Source organism: Urocitellus parryii, chromosome 1 (assembly GCF_045843805.1).
Source record: "Urocitellus parryii isolate mUroPar1 chromosome 1, mUroPar1.hap1, whole genome shotgun sequence".
NCBI classification, from domain to species: Eukaryota; Metazoa; Chordata; class Mammalia; order Rodentia; family Sciuridae; genus Urocitellus; species Urocitellus parryii.
The window spans coordinates 213478496-213499560 of record NC_135531.1 but is presented as its reverse complement, the minus strand read 5'-3'; the positions used below and the strand labels follow the sequence as shown (position 1 = coordinate 213499560).

Here is a 21065-nt window from a genome sequence, read left to right as displayed (position 1 = left end):
ATTAAATTAAAATAAGGAAAATATGTGCATAAATATTAGTTTAAATTTTAATAAAAGAGCCTAGTTTCCTTGCTTTTATTGTTGCCTTCCTCAAACTCCATATATTCTCCACAGAGTAGCCAGTGATTTTTAAAAAGGTTCTCTATTTTCCTAATTATAATTGTATTAAAGTACCAACTCTTCACCATGGCATAGCATTGCAAATGCTCTGAACTCTGCCTGCTCTTTTACCTCTTTCAGTTTGCCCCTTATACTATATTCATAATTTTTGTCTTATTTTTATTCCAAACTAATGGCTTTTTACCCATGATTAAGACTGCTCACAACCCAATCATTTCTCCTCCGTCAATAATGGGCATATTTTGGCTTCCTGTTCTGCCACCTGTTACTACCTAATAGTAATCCCAGATTTGTAATTTTTTTCCTATTATTAATGAAAAGAACAAACTTTACTATCAGCTGAAGACCTTAGGAAACTTAGGCAAGGACAGTTCAGAATTCTAAATGATTTATGTGTAACTGTTGATTCTAAAATTTTAAATTCCTTTAGACCTTTAATTATTAGACTGTGAAGAAAGAAAAATAGACTAAACAAAAAAGGAAATGTTAGAGATACAATAAATGTACTAAAACAGTACTTACACTACCCCCATACTCCCTTCCCTCCCTTTACTTCCCTCTATTTTAAAATTCAAGTGCCTTTAAAAACAAATGTATGTTAACTTTTCAACAGAATGTAAATGTTATTTCATAAGGATTTTTGCAAAGCACTATTAATTTAAGGTTATTAAAATCTATAATTATCTCACAAATGAAAAATTTTGATTTTGATTTAGGAGACAATGTATATAATATTAACTGCCCTAAAGATAGTTAATTTTAAGTAAGTACAGAATTTTTTTATGTAATACTTTGGTGGGTTTTAAGAAAATATGATAAGTCACAGAGTTTATTTTATTTTTTATTTTATCTAATCAATTATATATGACAGTAGACTGTATTTTTAAACATCATACATAAATGGAGTATAACTGCTCATTCTTCTGGTTGTAAATGATGTAGAATCATGTAATCATATATGCACATAGGGTAATAATGTCTGATTTATTTTATCCTTTCTACCCCCATACTGCCTCCCTCCCTGCTAATAGTGAATTAGCATCTGAACATCAGAGAAAACATTTTCTTTTTTTTTAATTAAACCTAAATAAGAAGTACCTTTTGAATTTCTTTAATCATAGGATTCATAATTTTTTCTTTTAAGATTAGTTTTCAGAGGGAAGAAGAAATAAAACTGGGATGAAACATACTAATTTGTTATTATTTAGGATAAATCTAGAATATACTCTTAAACTCTATGTGTGTGTGTGTGTGTGTGTGTGTGTGTGTGTGTCCACCTGGGGATTAAATCCAGGGGTATTCTACCACTGAGCTACATCCACAGCCCATTTTATTTTTAATTTCTGAGACATGGTTTTGGGTGAAAATAATGAAAAGCAAAATAAGTCATTATTTCTGTTGTCCAAATTTTATTCCTAAACTTCCCAAGAGAATTTTGTTCATGGAAATAATAATACTGTAATCACTTTAAAGTTTTAACTGGTGTTTTTTTCCAATCATTTATAATGGCTAAGATAATTTTTTGTGCATGATTTTCTTTTTAAGGAAAAAGAACGGTTGAAGCAAGAAAAACGTGATGAGAAAAGATTAAATAAAGAACGTAAACTAGAGCAACGAAGATTAGAATTAGAAATGGCCAAGGAACTAAAGAAGCCTAATGAAGATATGTGCTTAGCAGATCAAAAGGTAACAATTTCATTAATAATTTTAATTTTTCCAGTTTTCTCATCTGATTCCTTTGTCAGAGCTGCCATTATGAAAGCCTTTAGTTTTTATCTAGAGCAGTAGATTTCTAAGTGTAGTTCAATTTGCCTTTTCTGGATAGCTACCAGTAAACTTCTGGCATTTCTGTGCTGATAGTGACAGTTCTTAATATATATGTGGAGTGCTGCAAACTTTTTAAATTTAAGTAGAGACATTGCAAAAATCTCCAAAAAATAATCATAGAAGCAAATAGTATTTTCATGTTTCTGTTGGTCCTTTCCAGGTATTAAGACATGGAAAGATCTGTCTTTTCCCTATGCCCCATAGACATTTAAGTAAATTAGGATTTATAATTTATAACCTCTTGTGGTGCTTTAGTGATGGTAGCTAAACTTTGTTGAGCTTGTTGACTATATGCCAGTTACTACGCTAACTGCTTATGTAAATTATTTGAAGTATATGGTTTCATCTAATCCTCAACACTGTCACATTGAGCTAATATTTATCTCTATTTATAGATGAGAAAACTGATACACAAAGAGGTTAAGGAACTTGCCAAATATAATACAGCTAATACATAGCAATTTGTATTCAAGCCATAGTTTATTAGAATCCATATTGTTTATCATCTTGAAAGCCAAGAAATAGTCCAACCACAGTACCTCATGTGTTTTCTCTTCTATACTGCTTAACAAACAAGTACCATTGCTATGACACATAAAAGCAGAAATTTTAAAAAAACAAAATACTTTTGGCTACCAACATGTGATATACTTTTGAGTAGAAATCAATTTTGTTTTGCATATAGTTAAGAAGATGGTACTTCTAGTAAATTACATCAATAATTCATCTCAGCATGTAAGTTAATTGAAATTAATCTCTTTCTCAGAGATTTAAGTTCATATTGATGGTTACTTGTGTTTTACTGCTTAATACCATGAGGATTGCAGAAAAGCTCCCAGGAAATTTACCATCCAAAGGGAAAACTACTAGTACAAGATTAAGAAAGATAACAACATATTTTACTTCAGAAGATAGAACATAACTTTTTAAGTTCAAGTTATTTTAAATTCTATTTACTTATTTATTTTATTTTCAGCCTTTGCCAGAGTTGCCTCGTATTCCAGGACTTGTTCTCTCTGGAAGTACATTTTCAGACTGTCTCATGGTGGTACAGTTCTTACGAAACTTTGGTAAAGTTTTGGGCTTTGATGTGAATATTGATGTTCCAAACCTGAGTGTTCTTCAAGAGGGATTACTAAATATAGGGGACAGCATGGGTGAAGTACAAGACTTGCTTGTGAGGCTCCTCTCGGCTGCTGTATGTGATCCAGGTCTAATTACAGGATACAAGGTAAAAAAAAAAATGTGTGTGTGTGTGCATGTGTATATATATATATTTATATTTACATAAATTTTTAAAAACAATTATAGTATTAGTACATTTGTAGCTAACGCTAACATATTAACAGAAGATTGCATAGACTGATCTAATTATTTTCACATAATGTCTCTCAAAGTTAAATGTAGGTTTGCATTAGTATAAACCTAGTTATAAAGCTTAAGGTATGTAGCCCATTCTCAATTACTCTTTTTACCTCTACATTTTAGGCAAAGACCAAGCTGATTTAAGGAAATACCCAAATGGTATTTATCAAAAACAGAATTCATAATTCACAAAGCAATTAGAACTCTTGTATGCCTTCTGAAATTTTTCTTTATCTCACTCAATTACTATAATGGTCAGGCTTATCAGGGCACTTGAGATCAGCACATTAAGACTCTGTGTTGCTTAGTGAATACTCAATAATTTCAAATTTATCTTAATCCTCATTAAGGTATACATTCCCGGTTAGCTTTGCTTTAGATAATATTGTAAAGAGTGGAGCTTCCAGATGTACTTGTTTTTCCTCCAAACCTCTCTTTATTCAGTATACCAAGCAATAAATCCTATGACACTGTAAAGCTAGAAAACAATAATAATACTTTTGAACCTCCCCACCCTGCCATTACTGATAAAATGTCTAGGTAAAGCCTGAGAAAAGGTTCAGACAGTTAACTATAGTAAAAGAAACTTTGATAGATATGTCTTAAAACTTCTGCTAACTTCTGCCCTAGTGTATTATTTGTCAGTAATATCTAGAACATATAAATCAGTGTTTTTAATCGTACTGTTTTTTATGTTAGAAATTGTTATGATAAGTACTGATAACAATGCCAAATTTTTATAGGCTAAAACAGCTCTTGGAGAGCATTTGCTGAATGTTGGTGTGAATAGAGACAATGTGTCCGAGATTTTGCAGATTTTTATGGAAGCCCACTGTGGGCAAACTGAGCTCACTGAAAGTCTGAAGACCAAAGCTTTTCAGGCTCACACTCCAGCACAGAAAGCCTCAATCCTTGCTTTCCTGATCAATGAACTGGCATGCAGCAAGAGTGTAGTGAGGTAAGCATATGGCCAGGCTTCTCTGGTGATTTTTTTTTCTGTTTGAATTTGTCTAATTACAACAGAGTGCAAATGCTTATAGAAAATTTAAGTTACATACTAGCACCAAGAAAATTAAAATTACACAATCTCACCATTCAGAGATGACCACTAATAATGTTTTAGTATATTTCTTTGTAGTCTATTGGTAAAAAATTAGATCATTCTACACATATATATGTGTGTGTGTGTGTGTATATGTGTGAAACTCATTCTCTTTGTCACCTATTTTGCTTAATAATTTTGTTAATTATTTATATACTGCAGTTTTTTCTATGTTTTTCTGCTATAGTGCCAGAGTCTAGCACCCATGCAGGAATTCAGAATTTTTCTTTCCTTGACATCTTTGAGAACAGATGAATACCTGATTTTCTTTAGTACAAAATAGAATTATCTAGCCCTTTATTATTTGGTTGTATGCTAATAAGCCTTAGATTATTGTCACTATATTAATTTACACTTTTTTCAAAAGTACTTAATCTCATTTAAAAGTAAAAGGTGGGTACAGCAGTACTGCCTATAATCCAGCAATTCAGGAGTCTGAGGCAGGAGGATAATAGCCAGCCTCAGCAACTAAATGAGACTTTTTTTTCTCCTTTTTTTAATTTTATGTTTTTATTATTAGTTGTTCAAAACATTACAAAGCTCTTGACATATCATATTTCATACATTTGATTCAAGCAGATTATGAACTTCCATTTTTATCCCGTATACATATTGCAGATTCACATCGGTTTCACATCCACTTTTTTACATACTGCCATACTAGTGTCTGTTATATTCTGCTGCCCTTCCTATCCTCTATTTCCCCCTCTCCCCTCCCCTCCCCTTCCCTTCCCTCCCCTCCCATCTTCTCTCTCTACCCCATCTACTGTAATTCATTTGTCTCTCTTGTTTTTTTCCCTTTCCCCTCACTTCCTCTTATATGTAATTTTGTATAACAGTGAGAGTCTCCTTCCTTTACCATGCAATTTCCCTTCTCTCTCTCTTTCCCTCCCAGCTCTTGTCCCTGTTTAATGGTGATCTTCTTCTCATGCTCTTCCTCCCTATTCTGTTCTTAGTTGCTGTCCTTATATCAAAGATGACATTTGGCATTTGTTTTTTAGGGATTGGCTAGCTTCACTTAGCATAATCTGCTCTAGTGCCATCCATTTCCCTGCAAATTCCATGATTTTGTCATTTTTTAGTGCAGAGTAATACTCCATTGTGTATAAATGCCACATTTTTTTTTTATCCATTCATCTATTGAAGGACATCTAGGTTGGTTCCACAGTCTAGCTATTGTGAATTGGGCTGCTATGAACATCATTGTAGCAGTATCCCTATAGTACGCTCTTTTAAGGTCTTTAGGGAATAGTCCAAGAAGGGGAATAGCTGGGTCAAATGGTGATTCCATTCCCAGCTTTCCAAAGAATCTCCATAATGAGAACCTGTCTCAAAAAAATAAAATAAAATAAAATAAAAATGGTTGGTGATATACTTCAGTGGTTAAGCTCCCTAGGTTGAATCCCCAGTACCCCCAAAAAAATGTCCAAGGCAGTCTTGCACTGTCATACTTCTTACTAATGAAATATTAATACTCTAGCATTTCAAGATTTGTGAATAAATCCATGTTCATCTTGTTCTTAGTGTTAACCACTTTACAGACTTCAATTATTTTACTCTTTTACCTGTTTAGAGAAAAGGTTCAATCTGAATATTCAGAGCCATGCATTTCTACCTTTGCTGGACATTTTAAGTTCTTTGTACATATTTTAGTAGTAATGCTATATTAATATTTCCTTTACTTTTGCTACTTTTTGTCACTATTTAAAAGAGTGTGACAATAAGTTTTACAGTATGATGAAAGAGTAATTTCACTAAACATGGGCATGATAACAAATTATAATACTGAGTTTCACTTTTTAAAACACTTACATACACACACAATTTCAATATAAACTTTGTACTAATGGTTTCTACCTTAAAAGAGGAAAAGCACCATTTTTCACTTATTGCCAGATATTATAATATTCTTAGTTTCCATTTGAATACTTCCATACATACATTCAGATATTATCTGTACATAGGTACATATGTGCCTTATCCATATGTGTTCTGGTGGTTTTTATTTTTTTTTTGTGGTGCTAGGGATTTAACCCAGGGCCTCACACATCCTAGGAAATTGCTCTACCACTGAACCACACTCTAAGCCCTCCATGTGTGTCGATTTCCTGCTTTGATTTTGGAGATGATCACATATTAATTATTTGGAAAACCAAATGTCTTTATAAGGAAACTGGTAGATAATTCCTTTCTTGGCTTAAAGTAGAAACCATACTGAATTTTCTAATACTAATGTCAGATCCACTACTGAAGAAATTCTCACTTCTCAACATAAATGTACATACATTTATAAATGCATACATATACATACATGTATACACACAAAATCAATTGTATCATTTTTCCTCATCAAAATATATTAATTTGCATAGTAAATTAATATATTGCATAAATGGATTAATTTATATCTTTTAACTTTTGTATTGGCAGTGAAATTGACAAGAACATTGACTATATGTCAAACTTAAGGAGAGATAAGTGGGTAGTAGAAGGTAAACTCCGCAAGTAAGTCCGTTTTATTAATCTACTTGCTTCACTTTTTCTAAAGGAAATACAATGATTAATGTAGAAGGCATGTGGCCAGAATTTACAATGGACTAGAGATTCATTGAGTTTATGTAAATAAGTCAGTTTCTCTTTTACTTTCAGAGAAGTCATGTAATCATGCTTTCTAAGATGGTTGTTGCTATCAGGTTGTTCTTGTTAGAACCAATTTGAAATGGCCCCCTTTTTTCTAAGTAAACTTTGCTTTTTTAGTGTGTAACCAAACTTATTCAACATTGAAACTTTGTTATCTTCTTATCAGGAAATATCATGATAAAATTAGTCAACTTCATTGTTAAGGGGTAGTTTCTTTGTAGTAATTTGAATTGAAATTTTTTCAGTCACATGGTATACGGATCAGAATTATCACTTAGTCATTGTTTGAATTACTCTTTTCAGCTTTCATACTTGTTATAAATGTGTTCTCATTGCCAAAATATGAAAACAACTCTTGAAAATTAATATAGACTATACTTTAGGAAACATATTTCTTAAATTTCCTAATTCTAATTTATTTTGCTAGTAGTATATTGTTTTAGAGAAGTGCCAAAAGGTATTTTTGCTTAAAACTCATATTACACTCTTTAAAAGGTATAGAAAGTAGCTTTTTATTCGATATGATTTTCTGATAAATTTAAAGGCTCAGAATAATTCATGCTAAGAAAACAGGCAAAAGAGACACTTCAGGTGGCATTGATCTTGGAGAAGATCAACATCCTTTGGGTACACCTACTCCGGGACGCAAGCGAAGAAGGAAGGGAGGAGACAGTGATTTTGATGATGATGATGATGATGATAGTGATGACCAAGCTGATGAGGATGATGAAGATGAAGAAGATAAAGATGATAAAAAAGGAAAGAAGACTGATACCTGTGAAGACGAGGTAATCAAGTTTAGGTTAATTTTTAAGATTTATGAACTACGTAGTATATTGAAAATAATAGAATTTGGAGTCAAATGGATTTTGATTTGAGTATAGTTTTCACATTTATTTGCCTCAGTTTCCTCATCTGAAAATGAATATTATGATGTTTATCTCATAATTTTTTGTGTGACAGTTAAGTATATGGTATATAGCATGCCTATATATAGAAAGCAACTTAGACTGAATGAATGAAATAGTTTTTCTTTGTATATACAGTCATGTGCTGCATAATTACATTTCCATCAATGGCTGACTGTATATAACATATATAAAACAGCCATCATAGTCATTTTATTTGAGCATATTTCGTGATGTTCACACAACAAAGACACCTAATGATGCATTTCTCAGAATGTATTCTCATTGTTAAGTAGCTCCTAAAGATAGTTACTTGAGGAATCTACAAAGAGCTATGTAGATTCTTAATTTTACATATGCTCTTTAATTCTTTTTTTTTAATAATTTTTTTCCCTAAAACAATTTTTTATTTATTTTTTCACATCTTCACACATTTTTTATAATTTTTTTCCCTAAAGCAATTTTTAATTTTTTATTTTGCTCTTTAATTCTGTCAACGTACTATGTTACATTTGTAATGCACAGACATCATGCCTTTAAAAGATTGTTAGGCTATACATGGTACACACCTGTGATCCCAGAGAATAAGGAGGATGAGGCAGGAGAATCATAAGATTGAGGCCAGGCTGATCAACTTAGTGAGACCCTAAAATCCTAGCAACTCAGAAAGCTGAAGGATCACAGAAGGATCTTAGCAAGGATCAGTATCTTAGCAAGACCATCAGAAACTTAACTGTCTAAAAAAATAAAGAAAGAAGAATGAGGATGTGGCTCAGTAGTAAAGCATCCTGGGTTCGATCCCTAGCACCAAAATACATAAATAAAAGTATTACTGGGTTTGGTGAAGATGACGTAATTTTTCAAACACCAATTATTATTTTTGTAGTTCCAGGTAATTTTTATCAAAATGAATAAGCACTGAAAATTCATTCAGAGAAGTCATGTAATCATGTTTTCTATCAGTTTGTTCTTGTTATAAATAGTACCTATTCTGAAACTACCTCCCAAATTCCAAATTCTTCATTCAGTCTTACTGAGGAAGATTTTCAAAAAGAAAGTGTAGTGTGTGACTTGACTTAATAGAAAGGGGTATTTACAATGTGCTAGGCAGGTGTACAGGAAGGGCATTTAGACTTTCTGAGAAATAAACTCCTACAAAGGGTTTCTGGACCCATTAGGTGAGGCTCACAAACTAGCATGGATATTAACCTGCAGGGAAATCTAGAGAATATCCTCAGCCCAGGGGAATAGAGTGAGTACAGAAGCAGGAAACCACTTGCTTAAGGGGAATTCCAAGTGCTTCAGTGTTTCTGGACAGTCTCACACCAAGAACAAAGAACTAGGATTTTATGATTTTAAAGTGATTGGAGCCCAGGAAAGCTGTATAAATAAACAGGAAATGACAGAATGGTCAGATTTGATTTTTAAATGGCTCACTCTGGCAGCTTTGTAGGAGTTAAAAATAAGCAAGAGCAATGTCAGAGAAGCAAAAATCAGTCATGAGATATTGTAATAGGTGAGTTGCAAAGGTTCTGAAACTAGAGTAGTGATAGTTGGCATGAGGATTCAGTAAACATTTAGGAAGAAGGATGAGGAGAATATGAAGATGGCCTATGTAGGTTGACAGAGGAGTAAGATTTATTTGCAACTATCTTGCTTGGGAGAGTAGAGACTAAATAGATAATTGGAGGTAGGCATCTTAAGGGAACAGATAACTGAAGAGAGGAAATGATGATAGGTTTATTCTGGACATGGGGAGATTAATTGCCTTTAGAAACCTGAAGCCTGAAGAGAAGTTCAGCCTTGGAATATGGACTGGGATGTTATTAGCACATGAGCAATAGTTTAAAACCAGAAGGTAAAGAGTTTGCATAGTCAGATCAGTTTAGTGAATAGAATAGTGGGCTGAGGTTGGAACCATAGGGTATGTATGTCAGTATTTAACAGCAGCCCACAGGGCTTCTTTTTCCAAAAAGGAATAGTCAGAAAGGTTGGAAATTTCTGTAAGAGATTCAAGGTCCCAAGAGCACCTCCAGGTTCAATAATTCACTAGGATAATTCACAGAATTAGCATATACTTGAACTTAGGGCTATGAATTATCGCAGTGAAAGGAAATAAAGCAAGATCAACAAAGAACATATGGGGTGAAGTCCAGAGGAAACCAGTGCAAGCTTCCAAGAATTTCCTCTCATTGAAGTCGCACAGGATGGGCTTCCTTCCCCCAGCAACAACAATGTATATAGACTATTATTCACAAAATAAACTTATTAGAGACTCAGTGCCTGGGTTTTTTGACTGGGGGCCAGTCATGTACATATCCTTTAAACAGCATGTGCTGAAATTCTCAACTCAAAGAAATGCAGGTTCAGTATAAACCATATTGTTAGCACAAATAGTTTAGGTACAGTAAGTCTATCTTATCTGTTGGAGTGGGGGAAGCCTCCCAAATTCTAAGCTCTTATTTGCAATCCAAAGGACCAATTTTCTAAACAGGCCCTTCAAAGGATAGCAATCAGGCCTTACTATGTTAGTCTTTTCTATACATGTAATAATAACAGAAATCAAGAAAATTAAGCATTTGAGAAAGGAGAGTGATAAATCATATTAAGACAATAGGAATCTAGTGTGAGGACTATTTATTGGACTTAGCAACACAGAAGTCATTAGTAACAAATGCCAGCACAATTTCATGAAAACAGCAAGACCTGACAACAGGCTAATAATTGGTTACTAACATTAGAAAGTGAAGATGACTGTCTCAAGCAGTATGCCTCAGAAATTTAAAAAAAAAAAAGGTAGTTCCTTGAGGATGACATAAAGCCAAGGAATTTTCAGGAGTGAAACACCTTGAGATGATTTTTTTGGTTGAAGGGAAAGAATCAGTAAAATTAGGAGAGGGAAATGAAAATTTAAGAGAAGAATTAATAGTACAGGGTTCTAAAGATACTGGAGAAGTTTTAATCATAGTGAAGAAGCTACCTTTGAAGGGTGGGCCAAAGGGGAAAAGGCAATGTCATAAAGATATATGTATACTATGTGTATTTAGGGAAAGCTACCATAAGCCAGGAAAACATATATGCATAAAAAATTGAAGTTCACCTTTTACCAGAAAGAAATTCGAGGAATAATGAAAAGGCTGCAGAATGACACTCAGAAATCAATGTTCAGCAAATCATGCTCTCATTCCTCAATGCCAGAGTATTTAACTAAGTAAAGCTAGAAAGAACTCTTTGCCTTTCTTGCTTCAACTCAGTCCTGCTAGAGAATAAAGAAAGAAGGTTTAGAGGGATGAATTTATTGATGGAATATGTGAAAATAATATCTAGTTGATACCAATGATAAGTTACTAAATTAATTTATGACTAAATATGGATAATGTAGAAGAACTTACAAGATGGTGTTGTGCAATTTTTTCTTCAGTAAAAATAGAATAAATGCAAAACATTTTCATATATTCTTCCTCCCCAATATAGTATCTTAAATCAGAATGATAAAAATCCCTAGAGTGAATTTTACTTTTCTCCTTTTTTAAATTTTGAGGACTACCCTCTTAATAAAAATTTTAGTGTACAATATAGTATTGTTGACCATAGGTATGTTTTACAGCATCTCTCTAGAACTTGTTTATTTGAATAACTGAAACTTTATTCCAGTTGAATAGTAACACCCTCCGTTTTTCCATCCCAACCATCCTCTGACAGTCACCATTCTATTCTGTTTCTGTGAGTTTGAATATTTTAGATAACCCCATATGATTTGAATCATCTAGAATTTAACTTTCTGTGACTGCTTAATTCAGTTAGTATATCTTCAGTATTCATTCATGTTGTGTCATATGGCAGGATTAATTTTGTAAGTCAGGCTAATATTTTGATTATCCATTCATTTGTCAGTAGACACTTGGGTTGCTTCCACCTTTTACCTATTAAGAATAAGGCTGCAAAATGTGAGAGTACAAATATCTCTTGGAGATCCTGATTTCAGTTCTTATGGATAAATATTCACAAGTGGGATTATGCAATCATATTACAAATAGTTCTACTTCTTAATTTTTTGAGGAACCTCCATATTGTTTTCCATAGTGGTTATACCGTTTCACATTCTCTCCAATAGTGCAGAAGTGTTCAAATTTCTCCATAATGCTACCAATACTTCTTTTTTAATAATAGACTTTTTAATACATATGTGATGATATCTCATTGTGATTTTGATATACATTTCTCTGATGATAAGTAATGTTGAACATCTTTTCATATACCTGTTTATTATTTATTTGTATATATTTGAGAAATGTCTGTTCAGATCCTTTGCTCATTTTTTTCATCAGGTTGTCTGTTTTGTTTGTTTGTTTTACTATTGAATTATTAGGAGTTCCTTGTATTTTTGGATATTAACTACTTATCAGATACATGGTTTGTATATATTTTCTTTTACTGTGTTAGTTGCTTTTTTAGTTTTGTTTTTTAGTTGTTTCTTTTACAATGCAGAGCTTTTAAATTATGTGATCCTACTTATTTCTTTTTGCTTTTATTATTCTTTTGGTGTCATATCCAAGAATTCATTGCTTTTACTTTACAATAAAGAGTACCAATCTAAAAAAGGAGACTACATGGAGATTCATTACTAAAATCAATTATTTCATAATGTTGTCTCCTTGTTTCCTTCCTTCCTTAAACAAATTTGCTGTGTTGCTTAGTCCTTATACTCCTGGGCTCTAGCAATCCTTCTATCTCAGCCTCCCAGGCAGCTGGGACTACAGGCATGCCACTGCACCCAGCCATATGTTGTACTTTTTAAATCATTGGATCATATACATTCATCCTATGACAAATAATTCAAGAGGTATATAATTGGTTATCTGAAATGTAATTATCCAAACAAAAGATACCATTTATAAGTAATCTGCTTCATTTAGCAAATGGAGCTGTTTCCATAGCAAGAATTAAAATATTTCTAACTAAAATGTATCATCTTTTCACAGAATTAGTATCCCTTTCAGCATATAATATTATTTTTGTGTCAACACTCATGAATTTGGCAATCTAGTATTAGGATTTCAGAGGGTTCTACTGGGTAGTTATCCCACTAAAATTGTTTGTTTCACTTGGCTTCTACTTATATGCAGAGAATTTATAAGCCATATATTCTTTCTACATAGACTATTTCAAAATCATTATTGGTTCTCAGAGAAGATATGTCTTTGAAGGTAGTATTTTATTTTTTTAATGAGTGTTTAATTAGAATGTTAAATAGATTATAGAATTGTAATTGCAAGTATATATCTGGTTATTAATGTGGAAAAACAATTCAAGACTTTTAAAAGTAATAAATATTTTGGGATCTAAGAAGTCAAATTAACATTTCCTTAAATGATTTAAGCTATACTTGATAATAAGGAACTGACAGAAGCTTATCAAATTTCAGTAAATAAAATTTTGACCACTTAATGAACCTGATTGATAAATTGAGCATATTAGTTCTATAAAATAGTTTGGGCCTCTAGATTAAGTTATAGGTGGAGTGTCAGTACAGTAGTTATATTCCTGAAAGGATTAATCCCAGGGAGGTTTTCCACTGACATCCTATGATCCCTTTCAATTAATATATATTGCCCTTAAATAAATCATAGCACTTTGTCTTGAAGATGATTCCCTTTTTTTCTCACTCTTTTTTAAAATTTTTAAAAAATTATTCTAATTTGTTATATATGACAGCAGAATGCATTTCAATTCATTTACAGCACAATTTTCATATCTCTGGTTGTACACAACTTAGAGTCACACCATTCTTGTCTTCATACATGTACTTAATTTCTTCCAACATGGACTTTTTCCCTGTTAGATTTGTGTTGAGACCTATATGAAATCTAACCTTAGAAGCTGGCATGTAAGAGATGGATGTATACAATTTAATTATGGCCTTTTTTGCTTGAGAAACCAGAACAGGGATAGATCTTGAGTTCTTAGTTTTGATGTTATTCCCACTTTTCTCTCTACTCTTTCAAGTTCTTTTGTCTCTTAAATAAGGACTATTAGCCAAAAATCTTTAAATAAAACGTCTGTAGCTGTATTCTTTTTTTTTCATCATGAGAAATGTCTTTAAAAATTACATTTGTGGACTGGGATATATGTCAGTGGTAAAGCACTTGCCTAGCATGTACCAGGCCCTGAGTTTTATCACCAGCACTGGAAAAAACAATTACATTTAGTTAATTTGACCAATACATGACTACTTTGATGTCTTAGTCCAAATATTTATCAGAAGGTCACTTTAGAATCAGTATTTAAATATCTATTTGAAAGTCAAAATTTAATAGTCATTGAGCCTGTTGTCAGTGTTTTAAGATTTCTTTTAATCCCAATTAGATTTTATGTTACTGTTAGCATAAATAATATGCCTAAATGCCTTCATAACTTGGTCCCCTAAATTTGAATAAGGAATACATAAATAATAAACAATGGTAAAACTATTGAGACCTTTTTTTAAATTTTCTTTTATTAAGTAGGTAGCCACACTTATCTAGAAATATATATTCATGAATATTATATTCATGAATGGTTGGTGGGCACTATGACTTTGTAAAAATGCTTATACAAAGTTAACATTAGAATCTGGGCACAGCAGCAAATGCCTGTAATCCCAGCAACACAGGAAGATGAGGCAGGGGAATTTTAAGTTTGAGGTCAGCCTTGGCAACTTAGTGAAACCCTTTCTCAAAATTTAAAAAACAAGCTGGGGATGGTAGAGTGCCCTTGGGTTCAATCCTCAGTACCACAGAAGAAAAGGAAAAAAAAGAAAAAGAAAATGAACATCAGAGAAAAAATGAACATCAAAAACTAATTTGGGGGCTGGGTTTGTGGCTCAATGGTAAAGCACTCACCTAGCACATGTGAGGCCCTGGGTTCAATTCTCAGCACCACATGAAAATAAATAAATAAAGTTATTGTGTCCAGCTATAACTAAAAAAAAATAATATTAAAAAAAAACTAGAGGCTGGGGATGTGGCTCAAGCGGTAGCGAGCTCGCCTGGCATGCGTGCGGCCCGGGCTCGATCCTCAGCACCACATACCAACAAAGATGTTGTGTCCACCGAGAACTAAAAAATAAATATTAAAAATTCTCTCTCTCTCTCCTCTCTCACTCTCTCTTTTAAAAAAAAAAAATAATTTGGGGGCAGTGCAGGGGTTGTAGCTTAGTGGTAGAGTACTTGCCTCGCACATATGAGGCACTGGGTTTGATTCTCACCACCACATAAAAATAAATAAATAAGCAAAATAAAGGTATTGTATTGTATCCATCTACAACTAAAAATATATATATTAAAAAAAAACTAATTTGGGGGTTGGGGGCATAGCTCAGTGGTAGCATGCATAAAGCCCTGAGTTCAATTTCCAGCACCAGAAAAGAAAAGAGAGAGGTTTTTTAAAATATTTTTTTAAATTGTCAATCAATCTTTATTTATATGCAGTGATGAGAATCAAACCCTGGGCCTCACATAAGCCAGGCAAGTGGTCTACCAATGAGCCACAACCTCAGCCCTGAGAAAGAGATTTTAAACTAAGATGTGCACTTCATGTTAAATAACCCTGTTAATTACTTACATCTTTTCTTAATTTGCCCTCACAAAAATCTTATTTCTGTTAGTTGCTTTCAGATCTGTTTTTAGTTAGTCCTCACAAAAATTTTATGTTACAGATAATGTTATCACCAATTTATAGTTCATGTAATAGTATTAGAAAAATTCAATAATTTATCTATAACAAATAGTACCACTAACATACAAAAAAGCCTGTGTAGTCTCTTTGCTTCCCTCTAAAACATAATTTGGAGGTAGTTATTATATTTCCCCTTTCTAGAATGAAAAATTTCATATATAAAGAAATTTTCTATTTATGTACAAAGTTTGGGGTACTATTTTTACTCTAAAGGCTTAATAAGTTCAAAACAATTTATCTTCACTCTAAAGATGATTTATTTGGCTAATAGTACCCTTATTTTTCTGATCTCCTAGGTAACACCTTAACATCATAATATATTCTTTCCTTCATTTCTCTTACCCTACACTCTTGAAAGGCCAAATCCCCTCTCTTCCTTGAGTCATTACAATAGTTAACTAGCTAGTTTTGCCCATTTTAGTCCTTTCTCTGCTCCAGGACACTTTATATCTCAATTAATCTTTGTAAAGCACAGTTCTGATGTTTAACTTCCCTCAAAGGATCATATTGTTGTCCACTGCCAGGCATTTACAATGCTGCACAATATGACCCTAAACCCATCTTGCCCCTTCTCCATCTTATGTTTTCATGTGAAAGTATGTCAAACTCTTTCTGGAATGTTTTCTTTTTTTCTCTGATTTATAAGTTCTTAACCATGCTTTAGTCACTATTTAAAACATGACTTTTTCATATAGCCTCTATTTGTGTAGATTTCCACTAGACTCCCATGACTCCTGATAACTTAAGGTCCCTACTATTTGATGTTTTGCTTTGTTTAATGTTTTATGTCTCTTTACCACATTATTAGCTTAGACAACAAGAACTTAATCCTTTCCTCAGGGCTTCTGCTAGTACTTTGCATATAGAAGGCATTCATTGGGGGGAGTCCAATTTAATACATATATCTTAAAAGCAGATGAATGATATATTGTATTTTATTATGTATAGGATGAAGGTGACCAAGCAGCAAGTGTTGAAGAGCTAGAAAAACAGATTGAAAAACTGAGTAAAGTAAGCACTTTGCAGATTAATGTTTCCATTTTTTGTAATGTTTTAAAAATATATATTGAATGGGATTAGCTTTTCTTACTACCAAGTCAAAAGAAGTTTTTTTGTGAGTAATTAAAATGAAGAACTCTAGAAAAATTCTTATAATTAAACCTTAAAATATTAATGTAAAAAAATATTAATGCCAAAGTTAAAAGCCTGTTATTGAGTCTAATCAGAATTTGTGAAGAAAAGGTCCTATATTCTTCAGTTCTTCATATAAGTACAAAGTATCAATAAAGGCATGGCTTTATTTCTTGAAATTAATTACTCAAAAAATGTAGTTGAGGGGCTGGGCAGTAGAGCGCTCACCTAGCACATGTGAGGCCCTGGGTTAAATCCTCAGCACCACATAAAAATAAATAAATAAAATAAAAGTATTGTGTCCAACTACAATTAAAAAATAAATATTAAAAAAATGTAGTTGAGTTTTATAGTAATTATTTCGGCATCATAGGTTTTATTTTAAATTATTACATTTGTGGATTTTATTTGCATTGGATTTATAAATAGTACATATTTATATAATTACCATTAAAAACCAAATTTCAATAGCATTAGTGAAATTTACAATGAACTTTTTATAAGAAAAAATGAATTTTTATGAGTATTGAGATGCCTGTATATTTTAATGACAAATTCACAGATCTATCTCAAAATTTAGTCAAATGTCACCTAGACTTGTAGCATGAATACAAAAATAAGCAAATATAGCCTTGGTCAATTACATATATAAGTATTGTTGGTCTTACCCTCTCTCTAATGATCTATAGAATTGAGCCATTTTGCTTTGGCTCAAAAAAATGATCACATATAAGGTCATGTTTTACATGTTAAGGCATGATCTACTTTAAGATACCTGACAAAATGAAACTTATCCTTTTAATCTGGTGGAATAAAATATTCCATTTTTCCTGAAAATAATTTGTCTTTATAAATGTTACTAAAATTGAAGTCAACCATGTCATATTTAACCTTTTGCTATCTTTTCCCAGTAGTGAAATTTATCCACTTTAAAATCATAATAGGTTTAAAGTCGCCCATCTGTTAATTTTTAAAGCCTTTAGCATCCATAATGTAATTATACATACTGTTTTTTAACAGCAACAAAGTCAGTACAGAAGGAAGCTCTTCGATGCTTCTCATTCATTACGTTCGATGATGTTCGGCCAGGATCGTTACAGACGCAGATACTGGATTCTTCCCCAGTGTGGGGGGATTTTTGTAGAAGGCATGGAAAGTGGTGAAGGTAGGAACTATTAATCTGTTACAAAGTACAATCTTAAATAAGAAACCGTATTTTTTCAAACCCTGTTACTTTTTCAGTGTATTTTGTCCGTCCATAATCAAGTGTGCTTTATTAATAAACATTGTAAAATCTTGATTTCTATTCCTTTTGAACTCATAATGCTCCTTTCACTGATAGATATTTCCTTCTTGCCCCTGATTTTTCTTCTGTCAGACTTTCTGACATTAAACATAAGGTATTCTGTTTCTTGTTTAGTGGACACAGATCTTGCCTAACCTTTAGATGCTGCACTAGGATTTCTTTTTTTCCAATTTAAACTTTCAATTATGAGGCTTATTCTTTAATTTTCTCAAAAAGCATTCATCCCAACAGTACCCCTACAGATAACTTTCTATTAAGGTCCTTATTATAATCCTCATTCATTTCAAAATCTTGTTCATATTTGAAATTTGTGATCACATCTTCCTTTCTTGATTTTTGTGTTACCACTAATCTTTCCTAATACACCTTTAGACTATTTTGCTGGCTTCATTTCTACTACATTAACTGGCACAGTATGCTGTATATTTATGCTCAGTGAACTTTCTCATATTGAACTTTTCAGAACTCTATGTCTAGGCATTTTCAAATGTCTGAATTCTGATGGGGCCAAAAGTGTTATACCAGTATTTATAAATTTTGTCATGTGGCAATTGACCCATGGTGGTAATGTGGAGGCATAAACTTCTTTCAATATATTTTTCAAGTACCCACAGTGAGCTAGGTAGGCACAGCAGGAAGCACAAAGTTATATGAAACATAATCCATGCCATGTAGCATTTATAGTCCAATGTGAGAAAAGATTAGGTAATCACATAGATGATTAGAGTAGAAATAATAAACAAGGCGGTTGTTTAAGCTTTTTCTTTTAGTAGTAGAATCAACCTTTTAATGAAAATTTTGTGTAAAACCCAATATCTAACAAAAACTGATTTGTTCTGATCAATAAATTTGGGGAAACCTTAGTCTTTCTAATTAGGTCTCTGTCCTATACATTTGCTTTCCAATACAGAACCAGCAACTTTGGTGAATACTGGGGCATTCTGTAAATTAAAGAATAAGCTCAGAGCCATCAACCATAAAAGCAAGGGCTTAAAAATCTCAAGGAAGGGAAAGGTTGTCTAGCCTACTTAATTCAACAAGCAACAAGACCATTATGATTTCTTTGTAGTTTCTGGCACACATGGGCATCTCTGCCTCTAGATGTGACCTCTTTGAGGACTAATTTAGGCAGGGTAACTACACAAAAATAAATACCCTGGAAGCAAACTACACATTAGATTGGAATAAGAAAGGATAGAGAAGTCAGTGGTGAGATCATTCCAGAAGCTTGGCTGAAAAGTAGGAAGACCCTAAACTTAAGTATAAACAGAGGTAACAGGAACAAAGAAAGAGATCTTGAAGATTGCTCTAAGAAATTATTGAGGGTGATGTAGGAAAAGTGGAATCAGAGATAAATTTGATGACTTGATCCTCAGTATAAAAAATTGTAATGCCTTAAACAAAATCAGAGTCAAGAAGAAGGATTGTTTGTAATGAAATTTAATAAAAGTTTTAGTATAGAAATCTAAGTAAAACTGAAAATATTGTGAGTCATTTGGAGTGCAGAGCCTGCTAAAGCTTAAGAACAGATAAAGAAATGCCCAAGTGAGTAGCTGTTTACATTGGTTTGATTAGAATCACCTGAGATTCTTAAACAAGACCAATCTGAGCCCTATCCCAGACCATTAAATATTCTTCAGTTTGATTAAGAGCCACATCATTCTCTGGGCATGTGAACCTGAAGTTATCTAGGACATCAACTTTTCTTTCAAAATACTGAAATTATCAGTCCCTTTGCAACATACTGAAATTAGTCCTTTATCAATATATAACTCGGTGATTACAATCTTCCTCAATTTCTCTATGTACTATTCCCTCATTCTGTTATGTTCTTTCACCACCTACTCCAAAATCTTGAATGACACCCTATTGCCTATAGGATGATGTAATAAATCTGTACTTAGCATCCAAGTCTGTGTACAAATCTGACTTCAAACTATCTTTGCACTGTTCTCTAATAAAAATTCACCTAAGTCAAGCCAGGAGTGGTAGCACAAGCATTTAATCCAAGCTATTCAGGAGGCCAAGGCAGGAGGATCACAAGTTCAGGGCCAGCCTATGAAATTTTACAAGACTGTATCTCAAAAATAAAAAGGACTGGGTATAGCTCAGTGGTAAAATGTTTGCCTAGTTTGATCCCCAGTACAATAATAATAATAATAATAACAACAACAACAACAACAACAATAATGAAAAATAATTCAGCTTGGTCAATCTACCTACTTACTATTGCTCAACAGGTGTATTCCTCCTCCTATGTCTCTGTGTTACTGTGCTTGGCCAAATCCTGGTCATTATAACAATAATCTGCCTTTTCTTCAACCATCTAAATTTTATTCATCTTTTTTGATATAGCTGAAACCCTAACCCTTCCATGAACTTTCCAGCTTATTTAAGTGGAACTAATTTTTACTATGTGTATACTCCTAGAAAACCAAATAATTAATAATGACATTATTTTGGCACATTGCTCTACTTATTATTACTATTTACTTATATTATTTAAATCTTATAATCTAATTTGTATTACTTTTTATTCTCTATGGTACTTTATACCATGTATAACAACAAAGTTTATTAACAGAGCACACAGAATCTCCTGAGCCTTGATAGTGGTTCCATAGGGGATGTGCCCTCTCCAGTAATAAATTCAACAAGCAACAAGACCATTCTGAGAGAGAACCCCTGCCTTTCATAGCATTGTACATTTTAGATCAGTCTAAGAAAGATACAAAACCCTTTATTTTTCTGAGAAATAATAGAGGACCCCTGAGCTAGGAGTATGAATACCAGGGCCAGTGTCTGTATACCAAGGGCCCAGGAACAGTGCTAACATCAGCTAAGGATTCTGTTGTTCCTCTTTCAACTACATCAGTGGCTAAGCTAGCTTGCTGGTCTTGGGGGAAAGGAAGGATCATGACCTTAAGCTAAAAACTAATGGCTTATTCCC

General features: G+C 32.8%; 1 protein-coding gene across 7 annotated transcripts in view; it reads left to right on the top strand.

The window, feature by feature from the left end:
* The window catches only part of Baz2b (bromodomain adjacent to zinc finger domain 2B), a 274260-nt gene that overhangs the window by 224147 nt on the left and 29048 nt on the right, over window positions 1–21065 (top strand). For all 7 annotated transcript variants that reach the window (XM_077802641.1, XM_077802640.1, XM_077802630.1 and 4 more), the window contains 7 exons: window positions 1666–1806; window positions 2924–3178; window positions 4056–4270; window positions 6845–6919; window positions 7599–7842; window positions 16627–16689; window positions 17830–17974. In XM_077802641.1, the coding sequence (XP_077658767.1) occupies window positions 1666–1806; window positions 2924–3178; window positions 4056–4270; window positions 6845–6919; window positions 7599–7842; window positions 16627–16689; window positions 17830–17974 (1138 nt within the window). The remainder of the gene's footprint in view (window positions 1–1665; window positions 1807–2923; window positions 3179–4055; window positions 4271–6844; window positions 6920–7598; window positions 7843–16626; window positions 16690–17829; window positions 17975–21065) is intronic.